General features: G+C 39.8%; 1 protein-coding gene and 1 long non-coding RNA gene across 2 annotated transcripts in view; one reads left to right on the top strand and one right to left on the bottom strand.

Annotated features, from left to right (window-relative positions):
• The window catches only part of pdzrn3b (PDZ domain containing RING finger 3b), a 115209-nt gene that overhangs the window by 7859 nt on the left and 85172 nt on the right, over nucleotides 1-22178 (top strand). The window contains exons 2-3 of the mRNA XM_061786528.1: nucleotides 5086-5172; nucleotides 7013-7120. Coding sequence (XP_061642512.1) covers nucleotides 5086-5172; nucleotides 7013-7120 — 195 coding nt within the window. The remainder of the gene's footprint in view (nucleotides 1-5085; nucleotides 5173-7012; nucleotides 7121-22178) is intronic.
• On the bottom strand, nucleotides 695-17990 carry LOC133484244 (uncharacterized). The gene is made up of 3 exons (XR_009790329.1): nucleotides 17878-17990; nucleotides 16097-16215; nucleotides 695-1342 (listed from the first exon to the last, which is right to left on the bottom strand). It is a non-coding gene; the product is annotated as an uncharacterized LOC133484244 (long non-coding RNA).

The raw sequence follows: 22178 nt of genomic DNA on the forward strand, positions 1-22178 counted from the left end.
TGCTCAAAAAAATATTTACAATAAGTAATGTATCTTTGTTAATCTATTTATGCCAGTGAGGCATAGTGACAGACAGAACAGATGAATGGTCTTCTATTAGATGGCAGGAAGTAAATACAGTAATTAATGTATCCACTTTTTGTGACATTTTTGTTTGTTAGTGTGCAGTGAGATTTTTCAGTTGTAAAATATATTCCTTGGCTCCATAAAGGTTGGAAATCACTGCTCCAGTCAGGGCATGTATTCTAATCAGTCAGGTCAAACCAACATTACAACATGACATAAATAATGGGTGCTAACTTACTGTCATTAAATTACTTTACTGTAATTAAATTATTTCACCCACACCGCAACTTTAGAGCATGAGTTGACAGAATCATTCGGCATGTTTCCGTACAACCGTTAGCGCTAGCACTAGCTTGCTAGGCTACATAACGTTTTTGATGCCTGCTTGCGAGCCGTATCGTATTAAAAGTACGGGAACATACCTCAAGCAAGCCTTAAACGAATGTCCTCTCCTGTCCTGAGCACCAGTGACCACCAACACAGGTTTTTCCCCATTTTGTTCTTATAATACAGTTGGCATGATCCACTCTTGTTGTCGTCGCCACGGTAACCAGTGTATCCAGTCGCATTTGAGTTGATATGAGATAAAGCCCAACGATCGTAAAAAAATGGATGCAGTGGTATCGGAATACAAGATTTTATTGCAGTAGTATGACATTGATCTTTTCGTCTGAGTCCGGGCATTATGTGTTGTCTGTTGCACACCGCTGACGTTTATTATTATTTTTTTTTAATAACTTAATTTGCTGTCAGATAATTACAGTACTACGTCAAAAGACACGCAACAAGGCTAAAAATAAACCAGCTTAGGATTCAAATGTACTGTGCACGATGGCGACACGGAGTCAATGTCTTTTGCGGAGGCGATCAATGATGTAATTGATTGGATCGGCGAATTATGACATGAGAGCCGATCAGCATAAAATGCTAATTATCGGCCGCTACCGATCAGTCTACTTCCATGTGACCTTATTGTGCCACCAAATTGCAAAGTTTCTTCCACATGGTGAGAGCCCAATTCTTTAATCACGCGAAAGCCATTTTGTGTTCATTACTTGTGGTGTGTGTCTGTGTCAAGTATTCAAGGAGCACATTTTACTGCTAAAAAAAAATGCACATGCATGCACATTAACCCTTAGACAGGACTTGAATGAATGAGCCGTCGCTTGTCGGGCAGTTTTCAGGTGTAGCTCGCAGGAATGAGCCGTCGGCAGGGTGTTTTCGCCAGGTTCAATATGAGAAAAGAGGGTCAGCTGTCGGTGATGCAAATTAGAGCCTGAGACAAGAAACAGAAGTGACGAAAGCAATCAAACGGCAAAGAAAAAGGCATTATGTAGTTAATCAAGGTTAGCTCAACATTGCTCTTGTTCCTGCTTGTATTTTGTGTTGGACAACGTTGGTATAGGTGTGCCTTTTATTTCATGAGACCCTGACTGGACATTATATGACAAATAATGACATCTCAGCCATGTTCACTGTATTGCAAGGTTAACCTAGCAACTTACCAACTGTGGAAGATGCAAGCATGGTCTACCGGATAGTTGGCCATTAAAGCTTCTTCTGCAAGCCAAAACAGCCTATATTTTCTGTTGTGACTTAATAGCGCAACTTTTTTCTCAGGTAGACATCACCCGGTGCAACAAATAAGGGGTGAGAAAATGCATCATAAAAGGAGTGAAGGGCCATGTAGGGGGGGAACATGCCTCACCCACACGGTTCCACCACCTCTTTCAATAAGTCATCTTTAATGGTTGCAAGGCAGACAGAGCTTGGATGATGTCTGGAAAGTGAGGCTTTTTCTCCCTATTTAATGCCCAGTAACCAGTGAGAAAAGGTTTTTCAAGTTTTTTCTTATTTCTACCACCTGGAAATACCTGATGCTTTAGGAAATGCACAACCTCCTGAAGAGATTCTCTTCATATAGTGATCCAAGCTTTGCGAGTGTTTGCAGATGTGTAAAAATATGCTCCATAATTACTCTGAGTTCATTCTAAAGTCTTGCACACTAAACGTTACAACACCTGTAAAATCCATCTAATTTGTTTCAGGGCTTTTGGCGGATTCCTCTAACTCAGTTGCCCAAAACGGCCTTATCTTCTTTTTAAAATGATCTTTTTGGCTTCATTTTATGCTGAAGTGCCTGCCTTGTTGGTGTGAAAGCAAGCGCTGCTAATAATGGCGAGACACAATGCAGGGCTGCACATTCCTCAATGGCCTGACATGCACATGATGGCCTTTTTCGAGTCCATGGCAGTCAGGGCTCTGTACATACCGATAATATCTATGCTTTATATTTAGTCAGTGTAACATGTATGGAGCGTTAGCCAGGCAGCAACCCAGTTCCTCATCTTATTAACTCTTAGTACACCACTGTCTAGTTTTTTAAAACATTAAGTCAAAGCACAATTGATTCTCAGTAATTGTCAGCTTGGAAATTAACAATTGAATATTACAATTGTAATAATTAATTAATTAATTAAACAGGTGACAAATACTTTATTGTTGCATCATTGAGTATTCCATGCTTTTTGTTTTGCGTTTGTATTTTATGTGGCAATGATTTATTTTACGGGCCACATCAGATCACCGACAAAGAGTGATAGATGTCATCTCAATTATCATAAAAAAAATGGTAGTAAGAATAATTCCCATGTTCCATTTCTTTTTCCATTTTCAGACTGTCCGTAGATACTTAAAATTTGTTAAGATATTAAATTGGAATTTCCTAAATCAAGATTTAGATTTATGTTAAGAAATACAGCTACTTGCAAGCTGCAATCACTGTAAAAATATACACTCTATATATAATACATGTCAATGAAACATTTATGATATATTAGAACCTAATGTCGTTACGCTGGACTTTAACCTTCAATCTGCAGTGCTGGACAATGAGTGTGTTGCCTGGGATAATTGCTATTTTAATTTGCCATTAACAGCTTCAGTCAAATGTTCAAATGTCACTTATAGCTGTTGTCCTCCCAACTCCAAAGCCCCACTCCTTACAGACTGAGCTACTGCAGCCCCATTTATTCTTTTATTTACAATTTTATTTTCATAATGGAAATTGAATGATAGAGCTGTCAATGTCATACAACTTTTATGTAGTGTACATGCAATGCTCGAGGTACCATTTTTAGAATTACTAACTCATTTTTAAAACGAGTAATAATGTTTTTTGTTCTACAGATAGGTAATGAACACAGATCCCAATGCAGTGTTCATTCTATTATTCATCTCTGGTTATTGTAGTCGGCTTAATGTTAACTTTCCATATTGTACTGAGCAGTCAGGACACTACGGTGGCCTGGAAGTGCAAAACAATACAACAAATTGTGAAACACTTATACATTTCAGAAAGCAAATTAATAAAACCCAAAACAATTTTACATTTCAGAAACCAAATTAACAAAAGCAGAAACACTTTTACAAAAGACAACAAAAATTACAATTGAGACAACCCGGAAAGGGAACGTCAGACATTATTAACATTTTCTTGGAAGGACACGCCCTGCTCCAATATTACTGGCTCTAGGACACGCCGCTGCACTATGATTGGCTGCTGTATCCCAGTAGAACACGCTCTACTGTTTCTAGACGGTAAAGGAAGTATGTGACTTATTAAGTATCGCGGCGTTAAATGCCAGTAAATGCCATGAACCATAAAACCTGCTGAACATTGCGTGACGTGGTCAAACCCGACTGGACCAAACCATCGCATAAAAATAAGAGTTGCCAATGCACCCCCGCACATTGAGCTATTGATCACACGGGACGCCCTGAACAGTGAGCCTATATAGGCGTTTGATGCTGTATATACAATATATTGTACTTGATCACATTTCTTAGACCATAAGAAGATAAATTAAGAGTTTAGGAAGACAACGCGGGCGGCACGGCTCGCAAACCTGGAAATGTATTTTCACCGTAGGGGAAAGCTTCTGTGTATTTTGACTCAATGTAAACTGGGACGTGAGGACGCCGTGCAATGGAGACTATAATTTTGAATCACGTCAAAACCAATGGCCGATCGATCGGCCGCTTAAGGAAACAGTTACCAAACCACGCACACTCCGCCATAGTTCAGTCAGGTTCGGCGGCAGCGCTCGGTGTGCGCCAGCCTTAACCACCACAATCCTAACCTTAACTCATCCAAAACTGCCTTAACCACAACCATAGTCCTAATCCTAACCATAATAAACTTAGTTTTTTTAATTATACAGTATTTGGGATGCGTAGCCTACCCTTCCCGCGATGCAGGAACCAATCATGTTGAAGCACGGCGGGTCGATAAATATTGAATTGAAGTCAACTGAATTTGGCTGGGATTCCTAAGAATGTCTGTGAAATGGGACGTTCCCTTTCCGGGTTGTCTCAATTGTAATTTGTTTCATCTTTTGTAAAAGTGTTTCTGCTTTTGTTAATGTGTTTTCGGAAATGCAAAAGTGTTTTGGCTTTTGTTAATTTGTTTTCTGAAATGTAAAAGTGTTTTGGATTTTGGTCAGTTGTTTTTTGAAATGTAAAAGTGCTTCACAATTTGTTATATTGTCTTGCACTTCCAGGCCAGCGTAGGACACAGACGTGCAAACTGCTTTCCGACATTACAATAAGTTCCATATCGGGTTCTATGGTCATATTTGACCTGTTTGGCTTCTGTAGTGGTGCAACACAAAGAAGTCAAAGAAAAAACAAAACACTTTGGTGGATTTACTCTTTTTGATGCTAACTGAGCTGAAGTCTCGCAAGATATAATGAAGTCAAATGCCAAACTGTCACAACCCCAATGTCTTGCGTGACGTTATGTATAATGACGGTTTGACCTCTGGATTTTTGTGACGTATTATTCATCTATTTTTCACTAAGATTGTGTCTGTCTTGTGAGATTTCCACTTTTGAAGATCCACTGCAGTTATTTTCCTGTTCTGGAAATAAATTCTACAAGTGAATGTGAGGCAATACTGGAATATTCTAATTAACCTGTTGTTTTTATCCATGTGTCTCTTTTCTATGTGCTTGTAGGAAAGAGATACTAAAAGTGTGGCAGTTGTCCTTCTTCGTGAGGGCGGATCTCTGGGATTTAACATCATGGGAGGAAAGCCATGTGTGGTAGGTTAAAAGCAGACCATCTTGGAAGTTTCATCTCCCCCCTAGTGATCAGACAAGTGTCATATGTCAACCCAGGAATGTAAAGCACACACTTAAAGCACTGCAATCCTCCCCTGTATGACTGCATTTCGATGGTCCAGAATTTTTTGGGTCTGTGGATGAATAGGACTGAAGTATTACATTTTATTGTTATATTTTTGGTTTGGTTTAGGCCCATTCCAAGTTAAAGAAATACTATAATTACTTTTAGGAGCATTAAATATGGGGTCATGTCTGTGACCTGACTTGTGTCTCTAATTGAGAAGATTTTGGTGGTGAGGTACATACCAAAGGTTGTTCAGTCTGGTCAGTACGTTCCCTAGCTGCTAGTCTTCTAATTCAAATTTGAATTTGAATATGATGCTACATACTCATTGGAATGAAACTTATTAACAAGGAGTATGTTTATGTTGCTGAGGAAGTAAAATGGTGCTTTCTGTATATATTTCAACCGAACTCCACAGCCACAGTGACGCCCTTCTCGCAGCAATATTGAGTATGACATTAAAACATTTTATGGCAGGAAACAATAAAGAGATCTATGCATAAAAGTCTTGGCTTTACCAACGCTACTTGCTGTTATAAAAGGACCATGCATCAAGCGCATGAAAGAGCTGACATAATACTTGGCCTTTGCTTTTCTACAAGCCTCAAAAACCAACAGTCTGTGGAAGAAGCTATTAATTAAGATAGGGAGAGCTAATGTCCATTTATCTTTTGACACACGTTTTTCATGTGGCTGTTGTTTTGGCATGGTTTTACTACCAGCAATCAGATGCCAGATTTTGTGGTCTCCACTAGACCTTGTTGGTCTGCAAATGTCAAGGGTTAGTCATAGGGCAAAGAGTACGGAGCTTGTAGAATAATTTGCAATAAAGCAGTGTCCACACTGCGACTGTATACTTCCTTTAAAAGAGGAAGGAAGCAGACCGAAAATTGTTAGTTACAATTTTGCAGACAATGACTTCAATTCAAATGTACTTGTACTGCAGTGCACACAGCATGTGTGCTTCACTGGTTTGAAAGACAATTTCAAAAGAGAGCTTAGCAGCAACTTCTAAGTTCTTTAAAGTCGGTCCTACTGGGGTCGTCACCAAAGAGTTCATTGCGGACTGCCTTATGTCCAGGCAAGGTCAAGCCCTTTGGTCAAGGAATCATCATGGCCAGAGTTAACGGTTAGTTAATCAAAGTTGGGGGTGGGGGGAAACAAAACTTTTATTCATTTAACCTCATTGCTCACACAGTACTGCACCTCTTGGGTTGCTGAGGGCATCAATAAGATCATTAACCTCAGTGGCTTCGATACTGGAAAGACGACGTTCCATCGGAGTTTTCTCACACTCTATCATGGTAGTGCAGAAAAACACACCACAGTTCCACATAACTGTGGAAGTGTTATTTCGAAAACTTAAGTGCATAGCTAATTAAAGGGTTTAACTCTAAATGTAAATAAGATCATTAACCTTAGCTGCTTTGATACTGGAAAGATGACGTTCCATTTGAGTTTTCTCATGCTCTGTCATGGTTATGCAGAAAGCACACCACAGTTCCACATAACTCTGGAAGTGTTATTTCGGAAACATAGCTAATTAAAGGGTTTAACATTAAATGTGCTTCCTTTCTTAGAATTTGTAACTAGTAAGCCTGACAAAATGAGGTTGTTTGATGTGGCCCCATTTTAATGCCTGCACACTAAGAGTTTAATTGCATGTTCCTAACACCCAAGACCTTTTTTTAAAAACAGTCAATTTGGAAGTTTGTAAATGTCAAGATGATGTACTGTATGTAATTTCCTCCATAGGATGATAATGACAGCACTTCAAATGAGGGGATCTTTGTGTCCAAAATTATTGAGAATGGACCAGCCGACAAGAAGGACGGCCTTCAAATCCACGACCGGATTATCGAGGTTTGTGATCCCACGTCTACTCATGCGAAAAGGAAATTTGAAATGATTTTGCAGATGGGAAGTTGGATGACGTATCATGCCTATCAACACAATGAATATTTATGTCAGTGACCACACAAAATCACCTCCAGATGACAACATGACACCTGAAATCAGCATTTTGGGATTTCACCACAACCAAGAATATGAATCTGGTGTTCAACAGCAGAAAGTTGCAACATTTAGTTGTTCAATTCAACACTCGAGACATTAAGTGGGACTTCACTGCTCCATGATTAAACTAAGGCAAAACCAGAACTGGGTGGTAACGAGGTACATTTACTCTGTTACGTTTACATAAGTACCTTTTTGAATAAATTGTACTTGTCAGAGTAGTTTTACTTGAGTATTTTTGTGAAAAAGAATTTCACTCGGTTCCATTGAGCTGCATTCCGCGCGCTACTTTAAAAAAAAACGAAAAACAAAAACTCTACCTATAAATTGCTTGCGCGATCTACAGAGAAACTTCTGCCTCGGGCACTCTTACATGACTCTGTTTCACCAATCCAAAGTAACCATTTACGATGTTTGACTCCACCAATCGTACGGAGCCAGGCAGTTATATGACCGCACACAAACCGCACAGAAGCAAAGATTTCCGTGATTCATTTACATTAAGTATGGGAGAAACAATGAGCCAGAAAAGGCAAAACACCACTGTCCTCACATTTAACCTATGATTACCTATATTTAGATTTTTTTTCCAATCTTACAAGATTGTTTCTCTGTTACAAACCCCACACATGAAGATAAAAAGTAAGGCATTTAGCAGTTTTGGATGAAGTGCGTGTGGTGTGGTCTGATAATTTCAACACAGAATACCACACCACCGATCTGGAATCGGGTCCTTCAAGAAGGAAATCAAACGCGATCAAATGTGATCTCACATAAACAAAGAAAAAGAAACATAGCAACAACCCATTAATACAAGATGCAACATGGAAGAGGACACATGAGTGGCGGGAATGATGGTGGTCTTGGGATTAATTTTTACAGAAAAATCCCATACTAAAAAAAGACAGTGGAGAAACTTGGCAGAGATGTTAAATATGCACTCTCTGTCTTTCCACAGCTCCATGGGCTGGTCCTCCATTTCTGAGGTCCACCGGACTTTGCGTTTCAGTTAGTTTATTTGTTATTTCATCCATACATCCATCCATTTTCCGAGCCGCTTCTCCTCACTAGGGTCGCGGGCGTGCTGGAGCCTATCCCAGCTGTCATCGGGCAGGAGGCGGGGTACACCCTGAACTGGTTGCCCGCCAATCGCAGGGCACATAGAAACAAACAACCATTCTCACTCACAATCATCCCTACGGGCAATTTAGAGTCTCCAATTAATGCATGTTTTTGGGATATGGGAGGAAACCGGAGTGCCCGGAGAAAACCCATGCAGGCACGGGGAGAACATGCAAACTCCACACAGGCGGGGCCGGGGATTGAACCCGGGTCCTCAGAACTGTGATGCTGACGCTCTAACCAGTCGGCCACCATTTGTTATTTCAGAAAGATTTAGTTTATTGTAGTTATTGTGGGAAAATATCTGAATTTGTTGGTTCCTATTTTATATTTTTGTCTATTTGAAGTTCATGCTCTGATTTAAAAAAAAAAATAATAATAATAATAAAAAAAATAAAAAAAAAATATATATATATATATATATATATATATACTTATACTTCAGTCTGTTCTAAAATGACAATGCTCTTACATGAGTAAGATTTTTGGCTACTCTACCCACCCCTGGGCAAAAATAGTCTTCTCTCAGTGAGAGTCTCGTGTCAGCTCTCTTTCTGATAAGATGCTTATGACAGAGTGACAGAGCATCATCCTATTTGCCTCTAAACAAAATCTTATGTGGAAAGCCCAATTTACCCTAAGGTCAACTCATGGGATGCGTTCGAAAACTCAACTCCACAAAGGTTCCTTTTATGATAGTGTTGTCAGCCAGAATCTCACACAGTGGCTATACTGAACAAAGATGTTTCTGTGGATTACAAGTGTGAATTATTGAATGCCACAAGATGACAAATATGGCTTGTCACGGACTTTATTGTAAAACCTCGATGAAATTGCCCCAAGCTTTTTGACCAATGCACTGCTAACAAAGATGTTTGTGGGAAGCGTTTAGAAGAAAATACTCTCTTGTCTGTCATTCCGGTGCTTGAAAAATACATGCTTACATAGAGGTTGCAGGGCTTAAATTATTGTCCCAAAAAAATTATGGTTTCAAGCATCAGACCATAACAGTGTTTGTCCTCACTTAAATTCACTGTTGAGCAATTAAATGTCTTTGAGTTCACAGCAATAAGGTACAATAGACATACTATGTACAGTGGGTACGGAAAGTGTTCAGACCCCCTTACATTTTTCACTCTTTGTTATATTGCAGCCATTTGCTAAAATCATTTAAGTTCATTTTTGGAACTTAAATGAACTTAAATGATTTTCGCAAATGGCTGCAATATAACAAAGAGTGAAAAATGTATGGAGGTCTGAATACTCTACGTACCCACTGTATGTCACAAGGAACTGAGGCCTGTTTGGTTTGTGCTTGTATTCATGCATTTGCTTATCTGGGTGTGAGAGCAAGCTTGGCTGAGGAATCAAATTAACAGGCCAGATGTTTTGATAGTTGGTTGACCAACTCAACAACAACAGGAAAACCTGTGTTAGAAATGATGTTGTTGTTGATATTTCTCTTTACCAACTTTATGAAAATGAATGAATGATGAATTAAATCTTATATTTAGCTTCAGGGCAATTTGGAGTCAAGTCACAAATTCTTTCCAAAGAGGAGAAAATGTAAAACATGAAGAGGAAGAACCTGAGCCTGAGGATATGGCAAAGAGCCCTATAAAGTGTCAATTCTTTTAAAAAGTCCAAGGACATTGTCGTCGACTATTGTCGCCTCACATCAGGGGTCACAGCAGCGAATCACTTGCATGATCCGTTTGACACAGTTTTCATGCCGGATGCCCTCCCTGGGGGAGTGCCATTTGTCCCGCAATGCAGACCTCCTGTGGCAGGTTGCTGGACCTGGAACATGCGCTGTTTGTATATGAAGCCTTGATCACTACACTACCAGTGCCGGTGGGGATTACAACTGAGGCATAAAAATACTTAAACACTTCAGAGTTGTTGTTCGACACTATAGCTTTTTATTCCATCGGTAACCTGATAGGAGTGGTGGGTTATATTTCGAGGATACCCTCTTTGTTGGCTGGCTTAAGCAAATACTTCCATGTGATGTACTTACAATTTTTACTTCAAACAAATCTGTCATCAAGGCAAGCTTGTATTGGTTGCATCTTTGACCTCGGGTAAACTCTGTTTTGCAATGTTATACTGAATGAATTGAATCCATATTGCCGAAAGCAGTTTCACTTTCTTACTTTGAAACCAATCCCTTGTGGCTCTGTCCTATTTATAATACTGTGTGGGTTGTGTTTATTAGAAAAGTATGGACTTTCCTTTTCATTTTCTCTTCACAATAATAAACATAACCTTTGTGTCTAAAACATGAACAATTGCAAACAATAATTATGGCAGCTACAGAGGCAAAAGGCACCCCTTCCAATGACATCGGGTGTGACGTAAAACAACACGAAACAGCTAACAGCATGTTCACCTGATGTGGCAGAAACTACAGCACTATAGTTGCGGTGTTAATTCCAGTAAGTCTATATGGATGTAGCATGTACATGATGAGCCACGGCTTGTAGCCTACTTCTACTACAGGCTCTTAGCGAGAGGGTGTGATAACACATGGCTTCCCTCGAAATGAGCTGCTATGAATCAGCACATGAATGCACCCTTGTTCAGTCACGCTGTTTTCTCTCATAAAAAGCTTAAGCTATGTTGCCATTTTCGAGAGACCCTCACAAGCTGAAAAATATCAGCTATCAGCTAAAATGTTTGCAGCCAGGTCTTTTTCTTTCTCTGAATTTTAGTTGATGTTAGCAAGGTAAAACAAGCTGTTTTCTACAAGGCTTTTAATATAAAGTATTGCAATTATATTTTACATTGAAATCAGCACATTTCAACACTTAATAGCTCATTTTGATTTGCGGACATAAATAAGACTCTGTTCAGCCATATTAAACCTTTTCTTTGAATCTTCACTCCATTACATAATGTTCATTAATCAAAATGATGGGTATTGAGTTTATTAACACATTAGGGAACATTTTCTTGACTGCGTCTGTAAGATGTACTTGAAATATCAATATTGCCATGGATTGATCTTTTTTTTTTATGGTACATTTTTGGTACACAAGCGTACACAATACCGATACCATTGCTGCCCAAGTACTTAATTATAAGTCCCTGTAACCTCGTCTATGTATAAGTCTTCACTGCGTATTTAAACCACCAATGAAAACAAACATTGTTATCCATTCATCACGTAAACTGCACTCACTTAAACATGATAAAACAAAGTTACCACATGCGGTGATGGCTTTTTTTCCCCCTACATTTTGGGTAGGCTTTATGCGATTAGGATTAAAAAAAAAAAAAAAAAACATTAACTGATCACCAATCTGATCACAAAATGGACCAATGTGTCTCTTTAAATGACTTGTTCATTTACTGTATATACTTGAGTACTGAGTATCTTCGAAAGCATTCTCTAGCATTTTAGACAAAAGGTAAAACATTAATGACCTCTAGGGGGCATTCAAGGATTGGCCGCTGACATAATTTTACATTTTCAGTCAGGTCAAACCAACATTACAATATGACAGAAATAATAGGGGCTAACTTAGTATAATTAAATTATGTTATTGTAATTAAATTACTTCGCACACACCGAAACTTTAGCGCATGATTCAACAGAACACCGGCATGTTTACCTTCAACTGTTAGTGCCAGCACTAGCTTGCTAGGCTACAGAACATTTTTTTTGGCTGCTTGTGAGCCGTATCGTATTAAAATTACGTGAATATACCTCAATCATTCCGTGAACGTTTTTCCTTATTTTATTATTTTCCCCTACACAATACATTTGTGCATTCTATTGTTGTTGTCGTCGCCATGGTAACTAGTGTATCCGGTGCCGTTTGACTTGACAAGATAAAGCGGCGGTATCGCAATACAATATTTTATTGTAGCAGTCTGACATAGTGCGGTCGTGTCTTGTAGTCTGATCCAGGCGTTACGTGTTGTCTGTCTGAGGCACCACAAAAAAGTCTCACACCGCTGAATGTTTTTTCGCCGACAAGATTGAAATAAAACTTTATTGGCCGCCAGATATTGACAGCACTACATCACAAGACACATGACAAGGCTAAAAATAAAGTAGATTTTGGATTGCTACACGACGGTGACGTGGAGTAAATGTCTTTTGCGGAAGGGATCAATAACGTCATTGATCGGATTGGCAAATTATGACATTAAAGCCGATCAGAATAAATCTAAATGGCACTAAATCAATTAAAATACTTCAGTATTAATATTCAAATGATCAAATTTCAATTGCATAGATCTTATGATGTATTGTAGATGATTTTCTTTCAATGTGATGATATTGTAATATTATTAATGATAATATTGTATCAACATTTACAATGAGATTCCCACCCCGAGGAAAAGAACATTTTCATTTGAAGTTATGAAGTTAGCATTGCAGTGTTGACAGTACATGGAGCAGAATACAAAAATTCACATGTTACAAAGTCACAATTGAAAGTGGACATACAAGATTTTTCTTAGGAAGCGATTTATTCAATCCCAATTTTGTCATTTAAATGCCCTTTCTGCTTTTCGCAAATATAACAGGAGCTATGTGCATTGCAATCCAGCAGTGTGTGTGCCTGAGCTCTTCGTGCTGAAGGGGCAGAGTTCTATGTGGGCAAAGAGTTTGAAGGAGTGTGAAAATAGGGAGAGAATAGCGATGCCTGGGCTGCCGTTGTAAAGGTCACCTTGTAAATCCTCAGCAAATATTCTTGGGTTGCAAAGGGCAAACAGCAACAACTACTTTAAAATAAACTGACAAAGTGAAATGCCAATTCTAATATGGCGGGTAGGACTGTGTGTGTGCGTGTGTGTGTATGTCTTTTAAAAGAGAAGGAGGGTCTAACCAGCAGGAATGTGTTCCAGCTAAGACAATATTTATATAAATGTATACACTTCTGAACTGCTGAGTGCAGAATGGAAGGGCAAAATTCAACAAAAGAACCTTTTCATTCAGTCTCAACAAGGCCATAAGGCAAATCATCTATAAGCACTGACGAAAAGTTGCAGACATGTTTGTGTCTACAAAACTCTGGTTTGTAACAAATGCGGCTTTATCGTCTAGCCACCACTAAATTTAACCAGTTTGAGATAGTTATGAGTTGCACGAGTGTGAGTGGTCACAATTAATCAAGTCTGAAATGCAAAGGTGAAAGATAATACTTTTAACGAGGGTGCAGCTGTGAACAATTCTGACAGGATTATCCATTTTCTCATCCATTTTCTCATCCATTTTCTGTACCGCTTTATCCTCACAAGGGTCGCGGGCGTGCTGGAGCCCATCCCAGCTATCTCTGGACGAGAGGTGGGGTACACCCCGAACTGGTCGCCAGCCAATCGCAGGGCACAGAGAAACAACCAACCATTCACGCACACATTCACACCTACGGGCAATTTAGAGTCTTCAATTAACCTACCATGCATGGTTTTGGGATGTGGGAGGAAACCCGAGTGCCCGGAGAAAACCCACCCAGGCACGGAGAGAACATGCAAACTCCACACAGGCGGGGCCGGTATTTGAACCCCGGTCCTCAGAACTGTGAGGCAGATGTGCTAACCAGTCGTCCACCCTGCCACGTGAATGGATTAATACTTTGTAATTATTTGTTATGAAAAAAGTGGTATGTGGTCCATGGTACACATAACAGAGCGATGTTGTGCAAGTAAGCTATGCCATATCATACTGTCAAAGATATTACTAGGATTTTTCATTACACAATACAAAACTGTAAATGTTGCGACATCGGTGGTATTCCGGGTGACAAGTACATATGAAGATGCTATCTCTCGCTTGCGCAGATAAGCCAAAAATGATTTAATTGCGACTGTTGTCTCCAGTCTCCTGGAAAAAAATGTTAATACATTAATATAGGGGCATAGCTTTACAAAAAAAGTACATAATTACATGTGGGAGTCACTGGGCAGGATAAAAAGCCATCTAAGTGAATAACACATTATATTAACTTTGGACAAATAGAAACTAATGTGATTGAGACATGGCATGGAAATAATTTGTTCTTTTTGCACAGCACCTCATAGCTCCTCTTGCTAGCACAATGCATAGATGTTTAAGTCAGTCAACCGTTTAACGCAATACAAAACAAATCAGCTAAACTACTAATTATGAATGTAGCTATGATTGATTCCCTCCCCTTTTTTCCAATTCGACACAGCCTGTTCCCACATTCAGATGGTACGGGTGTGAATTGTATACATCACACTGAAAGGAACTGCTTATCTCATTTGGGCTGCAAAACAGTGAATTTGGAGTTGAATGATGTCTCTATTATAGACTCCATTTTTTTTTTAAACGGCACACAGCTGCAGTTCCTTACTTGTCACTTGTGTTTTGAGCTCCGAGCTTACCCACAGTGAGCCACTAAACACCCCAAACCTGACTGCAGTTCCTTAAGTATCAAGTCACCATACAGGAGACAGCTTTTAAAGCCAGCCGGCCAGCACTTAGCAGTCACTGACAGAAATGTAAATTGAGCTTTGTCTCAGGCATGCATGGCCCTACGGCTTTATTTTTCATGTTTTAGTTGTACAAGGGTTAATATATGGCGACTTTGTTCAGATGTTGGAAACAAAATGTCACATGTTAACAAGCCTCACTTGTTAAAATACAATAAAATAAAATATAGAAAAAATATCTGGAATGTCCAAAAGAAAAATCTTATGGAGATTCCAGATATTTTTTCCAGTCTTTAATGACACATTACCACTATCTACAATTTACTCCTTAAGTCCTCAATGATAACATTCTCCTTGAGCTATAGAAGTATATTTTTTGATTTGCTAAAATACATTAGATTTAAAATCTTTTTAAATACCTCCTAAATTTAAAATTTTCTGTTAAAGCCTAACTGCAGACTTGTAAGTGATTGTTATCTTATTCATTTCCCTATTAACTGGTGGCATGATCGATTATGTGACAGATCGTGATTGCAATGGATGACAAGAGTACCATGCTTAAGCGCGGTACAGAACACACACACACGATTTCTTTGTTAATTCCTGTAACTGTAATGGCTCCACTGGAATAAATGCCAGTTGACATGTGGCGTTATGCAGTTGTAATTCTAAAGAGTCTATTTAGCATTTATTCGGCATAAGAATGTGACTCAATTTGAGAAAAGCCATTCTCAGCAGGACCTTCCTCAGGCATTATTTTGGACCTGTGGGGCTAAGAAGAACAGACAAGCAAGTTATTTCCCTAAGGAGGATCACATGTTTTGTATTTGGAGGCAAGAGGCAGTTCTTTGTCAATCCTTTATTGGATTTTAGGCTCTTCGCACGCTATGTGTTTACGGATAACCCGAATTCGGCCTTCCTCCTCTCTCGACCTGTACTGGATGAATCCACCCCAGACTAAGCAAGCCAAGCCTTTTTTGTGAGCCCCATCACATTCCAGTGTCCCATGGTCTGGCTGACGGAGGAACAGGACATTAAATCAAATCTAACTTTAAAGAGTGTATAATCAGCTTCTGGTTTTAGTGGGTCTATGCAGAGCTAGTTTTAGGGAGTGAGGACAAGCACATCTTTGTTTTCCAGCGCTCCTTTTGGGGGTGAGGGGGGATTTATAAGATGTATAGTCGTCTCAGTGTGGAGATGGTGTGAGGTGAGCTTATGTCTCAGTCCAACCAGAAGGCAGTTTTTGTCTGTGTCCCCCACCACACACAAAATATTGTATTTTCCACTCACTTTAAACAGGTCGGGTCCTCCAAGGCAAGGTGGTGCTTGATTTCTGTGGAGACATCCAGTCTGGGTCTACTCTAAATGTGTTTGCTTGGGTGCGACATCGTCTCGGCTGGCTCCTGGTTCTTAGGAAGGTAGTGGGTTAATTTATGACACCTAAAAGCCTTAAAGAGTGCAGAAATAGACAAAGCTATTTTTTTTTTGCCAGTCAGTCACTGGCGTTGTGCAAATAGACTGGCAACAATTGGCTCAGGTTGCTCAGCCAGCTGCTTCTCATGTCTGCCCCTGACCCTCGAGCATAGACTGCCCACTGACTGCTAATTAACTACCCTCAATTAAACCCTAATAGGCTGATTAACAGACTCGCTGTAATGGTCGTTTCCTTCCCTCCCGGTGCTCTTCTGAAACCACCACCCTTGCTCGATGGCTGTTTCTACCTTTCCTATCTCTCGCTCTATATGGGTCAAGATGAGTTTAGCAGGGAGTGGGTACAACCATATTCCCATCTGGTTAAATTCCTGGTCGTTCAAAGGTCTTATGATCTAGATAGTTTGTACTTAAAGAAAAAAAAAAAAGTATCCAGTACATTCCAAAATCTGAATCAAATCACATTTCGACACAATCTTGGACTTAATTTACAACACCAAGAGGGCACTGAAGTATTCATAACTTCTTAAATTCTCAGCTTCCCTGAAATCGCAGTAAAATACCATCATGGTTTTACAATCAGTTTTTGCCCAACAATTCAACCCAGCCCGACAAATTGTAGCTCTCATGTGAAATTGTTTGTTAGTCAACCTTCTTTACTACTACTACGTGTTATCATAGTTTTACCCCAAAACAAGAAACTTAAATATAGCCGTTTTTCCCTGTACTGCAACTTGATTAATATGGTAATGTTATTAGTCATGTCAGTTTCCTATTTTTATAGATTATTACACTAAGAGCAAATTTATGCCAAGCACAGAAAATGAATGGGGATTGCTAATGGATAGCCTGCACAGTGGAGGACTATTAAATGAAGAAGCAGGTTGCAAAACCTCAGAGGTGACATTAAGAATTAATCAAAATAGTCTGGCATTCATCTCCTGGTTCTAACCCAAAGTTGTATTTCCCCCCCATCAAAATTATTGACTCAAACCATGCCAACATCTTGACAACACAGTACAGTTGGGTGTGTACCCTTACAGATAACATCTCCATGCAAATGCGTTTAATTATATTAAGATACGGACCAACAGCGAATGACATTTCTATATGATAGTTGGGCTTCCGCCACACTATTTACCACAAATTTCTGTAAAAATACATATTCACTTTCAAAGTAAAAGATAGGTGTCCTGCTGCATGCATTCTGGAGCACTGAACACCCATTCTTCCCATTTGTACATGGACACCTAAAGTGTTACATAACGTGAACCCCAAAGCAGACACAACAGCTTTAGAGCAATTAGATCGATTTTATTCACAAACCAGGGAGCAAGCAAGCATGAAATAGCAAACTACTGAATACCCCAAAAAAAGTTGGCGCGACAAAAAACCCAATTTATATACATGTATATACCGTACACTAAAATGAACTATAGGTGGATGGAGCTAACAGAGGGTGGAAGGTGCCTCTTCATACTAAACTGGCACTAATGACCTACACTGTCCACTAGGAAGCACTAAAATGAGAAAAAACAATTCTACTCAACCTACAAGAGGGAGTGTCAAAAAACACTGAGCATGCGCTTACCTACACAAGGAAGAGAAAAACAAAGTCAGAAAAACACAGCGGTACTTACTAAAAGGTGCGGACGGAAAGCAAGCATGCTGGCATGAAACGGACGGATTAAATAACTCGTGGATATCATGGTGACAAGCAATCTGGAGTAATATTCCAGCACCTTCCTTCCACTGGGACCGAGTTTAAATATTCTATGGCAATAATTGTCAACAGGTACAAAAGGGAAGCTCCGCCCACCAGCAATCCCAAAGTTGACTGTGAGGGCAGAAAATAAAGTGGAGAGAAGGCAGAAAACAGGGACATAACACAAAGTTTGGACATATTACATATCGTCGCCGTGGTCCATTTGTTCTAGCAGACACAGTTCCACGGTCGCCATTGTTGTTGCTTTGTTCCTTGTTACTGAAAGGAAAGTAAAAACGGCTACTGGAAATGGCCCAAAAAAAGCAGAGGAAACTCCACCCTGTGGTGTCCTAGCCAATCCCAGCCGTAGCGACCCCCCCGACTTGGATTTTCAAAACTGCGCGCCTGGGTTGTGCTCGAGTATAAAGGCAAACTATGCGTAGGACAGCCGCAGTGACGTCAGCGCGGTCGCCGCCCGCGCGAGTATAAAGAAGCCTTAAAACCTTTGAAAAAGAGTTTGGGAAGATGACGTAACACCGGCGTTTGCTTTTATGACGTACAGTATTAAAGGCTTATTTACAGTCAGGGGCTTAGCGTGAGCACACACTTTGATGAGCACGGCTAGCCCTGGCGATTTGTCCTGCCATTTTAATCAATGACAGCATAATAAATTAGCAACTTTTTTAGCATATTAAATTGAATATGATTGTGGGCTTGTGTTGTGTTGATGTTAGTGCACAATGGTATATGATAGCAATATAAGGTATAATACAAACTTGAACATAGTGGTGTTTGGGAACTTATGCAAGATGGCATTTTTTTGATTCCCTGAAAAGTAGTCATTTTGGAGGTGCGAGGATTCTGCCCGACAGCGCTGATATGTAAAATGCATAGGAGCAGTATGTTGATGCATTGTTTCACTACTTCATACCTGTTATACTAGGGCAATGGCCAACACTGCTACTAACAGATGTTAGGCTTCATTTTGTCTAAGACTCCACTAGGACTTCACAGATGTAAAGCATCACTGAGCATAATTGCCCCTCCTGTACAAGACAGATGTTCAGCTATATCTGAGCTAATTGGACTACTTCAACTCCTTTTTTAGAGATAAATGTGGTAAAGCTGCCTGTTTGAAGCTGTCACCACTCAAATTCTTCCAAGACTCTCTCGTGGAGGTGGCGAGGTCACTTCCATTTACCCACCAACTAGTGGAACTGGTGTCTGCTGCGCTGCCTTTTCTAATGCAAATGTGTGCAAATAGGAAACATTGTCTGTCGGCTCTTCGCCTCTGCCTTGCCGCTTTGTATTGGCCTTTCCCTTGTTCCCTTGAGAGAGAGTTTTGCCTCGATGTCTCATTCAAGACTTCCTCTTTCCTTTTTGACGAACAGCCTGGAGCTGGCGAGTTGCTCACGTTGTATCTTTATTTCACCTCCTCTCCTCGTTGGAAAAGGACCTCTACAGTGCGAAGTGTGTTCTTTCTCAATGGACCCCCCCCCCAAAAAAAAAATACACAGTTGGTCTTGCTGCAAGAGCATACTTTACTGTCGTATGATTCCTCTATACATTCATGGTGGTTTACTGTATATTTCATATGGCTTAGCCACTATTGCCTTTTGCAACAGTGTTGTTTGGCCATTTATTTACACGACAGCTTAAAAAAAAAAAACTTGTTTTCACCCGTTGTTGTATAAACGTACCCTTTATTGTCTTCCTACATTAGTGCATCTTGTACCTGGGGCATTAAAATTGGGGCCCATTAATTGCTTAAGATTCTGCTAAACGATAGCTGAGAACATAACTGTCAGGTTCAGGAGACGCTCAGGACCACCAACTGGGCATGCAAAGACCTGTGCCAAGATCAACGCCAAGGTGTCAGGAAAGATATCTTCACTGCCTGCTCATATACAGAATACTGTATGTAGCATGAATAGTACAAATATACCACCTGACGTGCTGAGGCAGCCATTTGTCTCCATCTTGGAGTAAGAGCCAAGCGAATATTTCCTCATTTTTCCCTCGAGATTGGAAAGGCGTGCTTGGCCAAATGGTTGATTTGATATGTGCAGGTGGTAAAGTATTCTTCTGAGGAAGAGTTCCCAGCTTAGTTGAAACAGAATATTTTTCTCTCATTGCCGTCTTATGAAAACAGTAGCCTCAAAGTACAAAGCTGAAGCAGGCTATGAAAAGAACATGAAGTGTTATATGACATCTAATGTTTAACGTCATGCCTATCCTAGCTGGACAATAAGCTTTTTCGTGCTGCACCATCCGCCCAGTTGCCTTGGGCAGACTTTTAAACTCTGAAAAATTAAACCTTTTGTCACTGTAGTTTTCACACACCCTCCTCCTCTATGTCAGGGGGACGATGGAAAATTATCAAGGGGATAGAGAGGCAGCCTTTATTTCACTATTATTTGAGTGCAAAGTCTTCCCTTTTTTCATGTTATAATTTTAGTTCACTCACTTTCAGCATGAACTTTCAACATGACGTAGGCGACAGATACTGTATCTATGTCCCTTTTGTTTTCATATTGTATGGCATCATCTAGGCTTATCCTACCAGGACACGCTTTTTAGTGACAAGTGCATACAAAACATGGAACATATGACAGCATTTGAGCTTGGGAATCCATAAAGCAGGACTGATCTCGAAAAAGCAGAGTTAAGCCACGAGCCTAGCTTTAATATTCTGTTGGATGTTTGACACCATTATTGAATTTCGATTACAGAAGCTTTTCACATGGCAAGAGTGAAAATATGAATTTAATTATCCATACACTCTGCGGTCTTTTCTGGAAAGGGAGCAGCAACAAGGCTGTGTTTCTTTGGGCTCCAGCTCTGCTATATCAGGCCAACAGCTGCTCCTTCTCAGCAAAGGCATGCTGACTTCCACACACACTTGATCTAACACATGGCCCTTTGTTTTTGGGCTTACAACTTGGAAAATAAAGAAATGCACCCCTCTATTTTATCTCTGTAATACATAAACACCACGTAAAAATGCCTGTTGTCCCCTTTTGTTGTCATTTCTTGGTGTTTTTGGTGCTTCCCAGCTGCCTTACTAAGCAACTCTGTTAGAAGGTTTCTGTTTCCTGACTGACATTCCATGAACTGAAAGCAAATGAGCAGATCAAAACAAGGCCTTGATGTGATTTAACAGATTGTTGGTTTGGTTCTTTTCGGTTAGTACGACTGCACCTCCGTCAATGACCTAAAAGAACAAAACCGGGACAACTGCCCAGTCCAAACTCAAACATCTGTCATCCCATCTATGACCTGGTTTTGGTTAGGCTTGTCAACGTTTGGTGTCCGGTATGTTTTTTCATTTCTTTTTGTTGCCATGCTATGATATGCCTTCATGTCTTAGCAGCTCACATATGCGTTGGTTACAATAATGTTTTCAACTTTTTCACAACATTTGATACTCGCTATGAAAACAGAAACCCTGCTTGGCATTTCTTTGCATGTAGAGGTTAAGCAAAATGAAAGCCTCTCTGTCTCATCTGGACCTCCTCCCAGTTCCTTAGCTTCAAGAGACTGACTTACTTTTGCACACAAACCACAAATGTAGCACATAATCTTGACACACTGTCCTGCCCTCAGTAACAAAAAGCATTTCACTTCCTACGTGTCACGTTTCCATTTCCACAAGTCACATAGTTCGCAGAATAGGAAATGGAATTAAGTTCATTTTTAAATTAGCTTAGAAGGAGAAGTTGTTCAAGACTAATAATAATTTGCAGTCTTGCAGTCAAAGCCCTGTGATTATTTTGGTGTCAAGGTCCAAATAAACACAGTGTGGGGCACGACCTTTCTAATTTGAACCAAATGTGCTGGACTTTGCAACCTTTATGCTAAACCCTACACAGCACAAATGCTGAATTGAAGCGACAATAGATATGTTTTTATACTCTTCCACAAGGTTACATCAGTATAAAATGGGCCTGGTTCATCCTCAGAGGAATTTATTTATCCAAACCATTTGTCAAGCATTCAGGAGACAATGTCTAAGACAAATATACAAAAACTTAGTACTTGAGTCCACCTTCTGGCAGCATCCTCTGTCTATCTATCTATCTATCTATCTATCTATCTATCTGAATTTTCCCATGGTGATTTAAATTATATTAGCTGTTTTGTTTTTGTCTTTTATCTCACCTCACACTTAAAGATGGCCAAAGTCAGCATGTATGTTACTCCTCCATTCATGTGTTTAAACATACGAACAATTTA

Source organism: Phyllopteryx taeniolatus, chromosome 9, assembly GCF_024500385.1.
Source record: "Phyllopteryx taeniolatus isolate TA_2022b chromosome 9, UOR_Ptae_1.2, whole genome shotgun sequence".
Classification (NCBI taxonomy): Eukaryota; Metazoa; Chordata; class Actinopteri; order Syngnathiformes; family Syngnathidae; genus Phyllopteryx; species Phyllopteryx taeniolatus.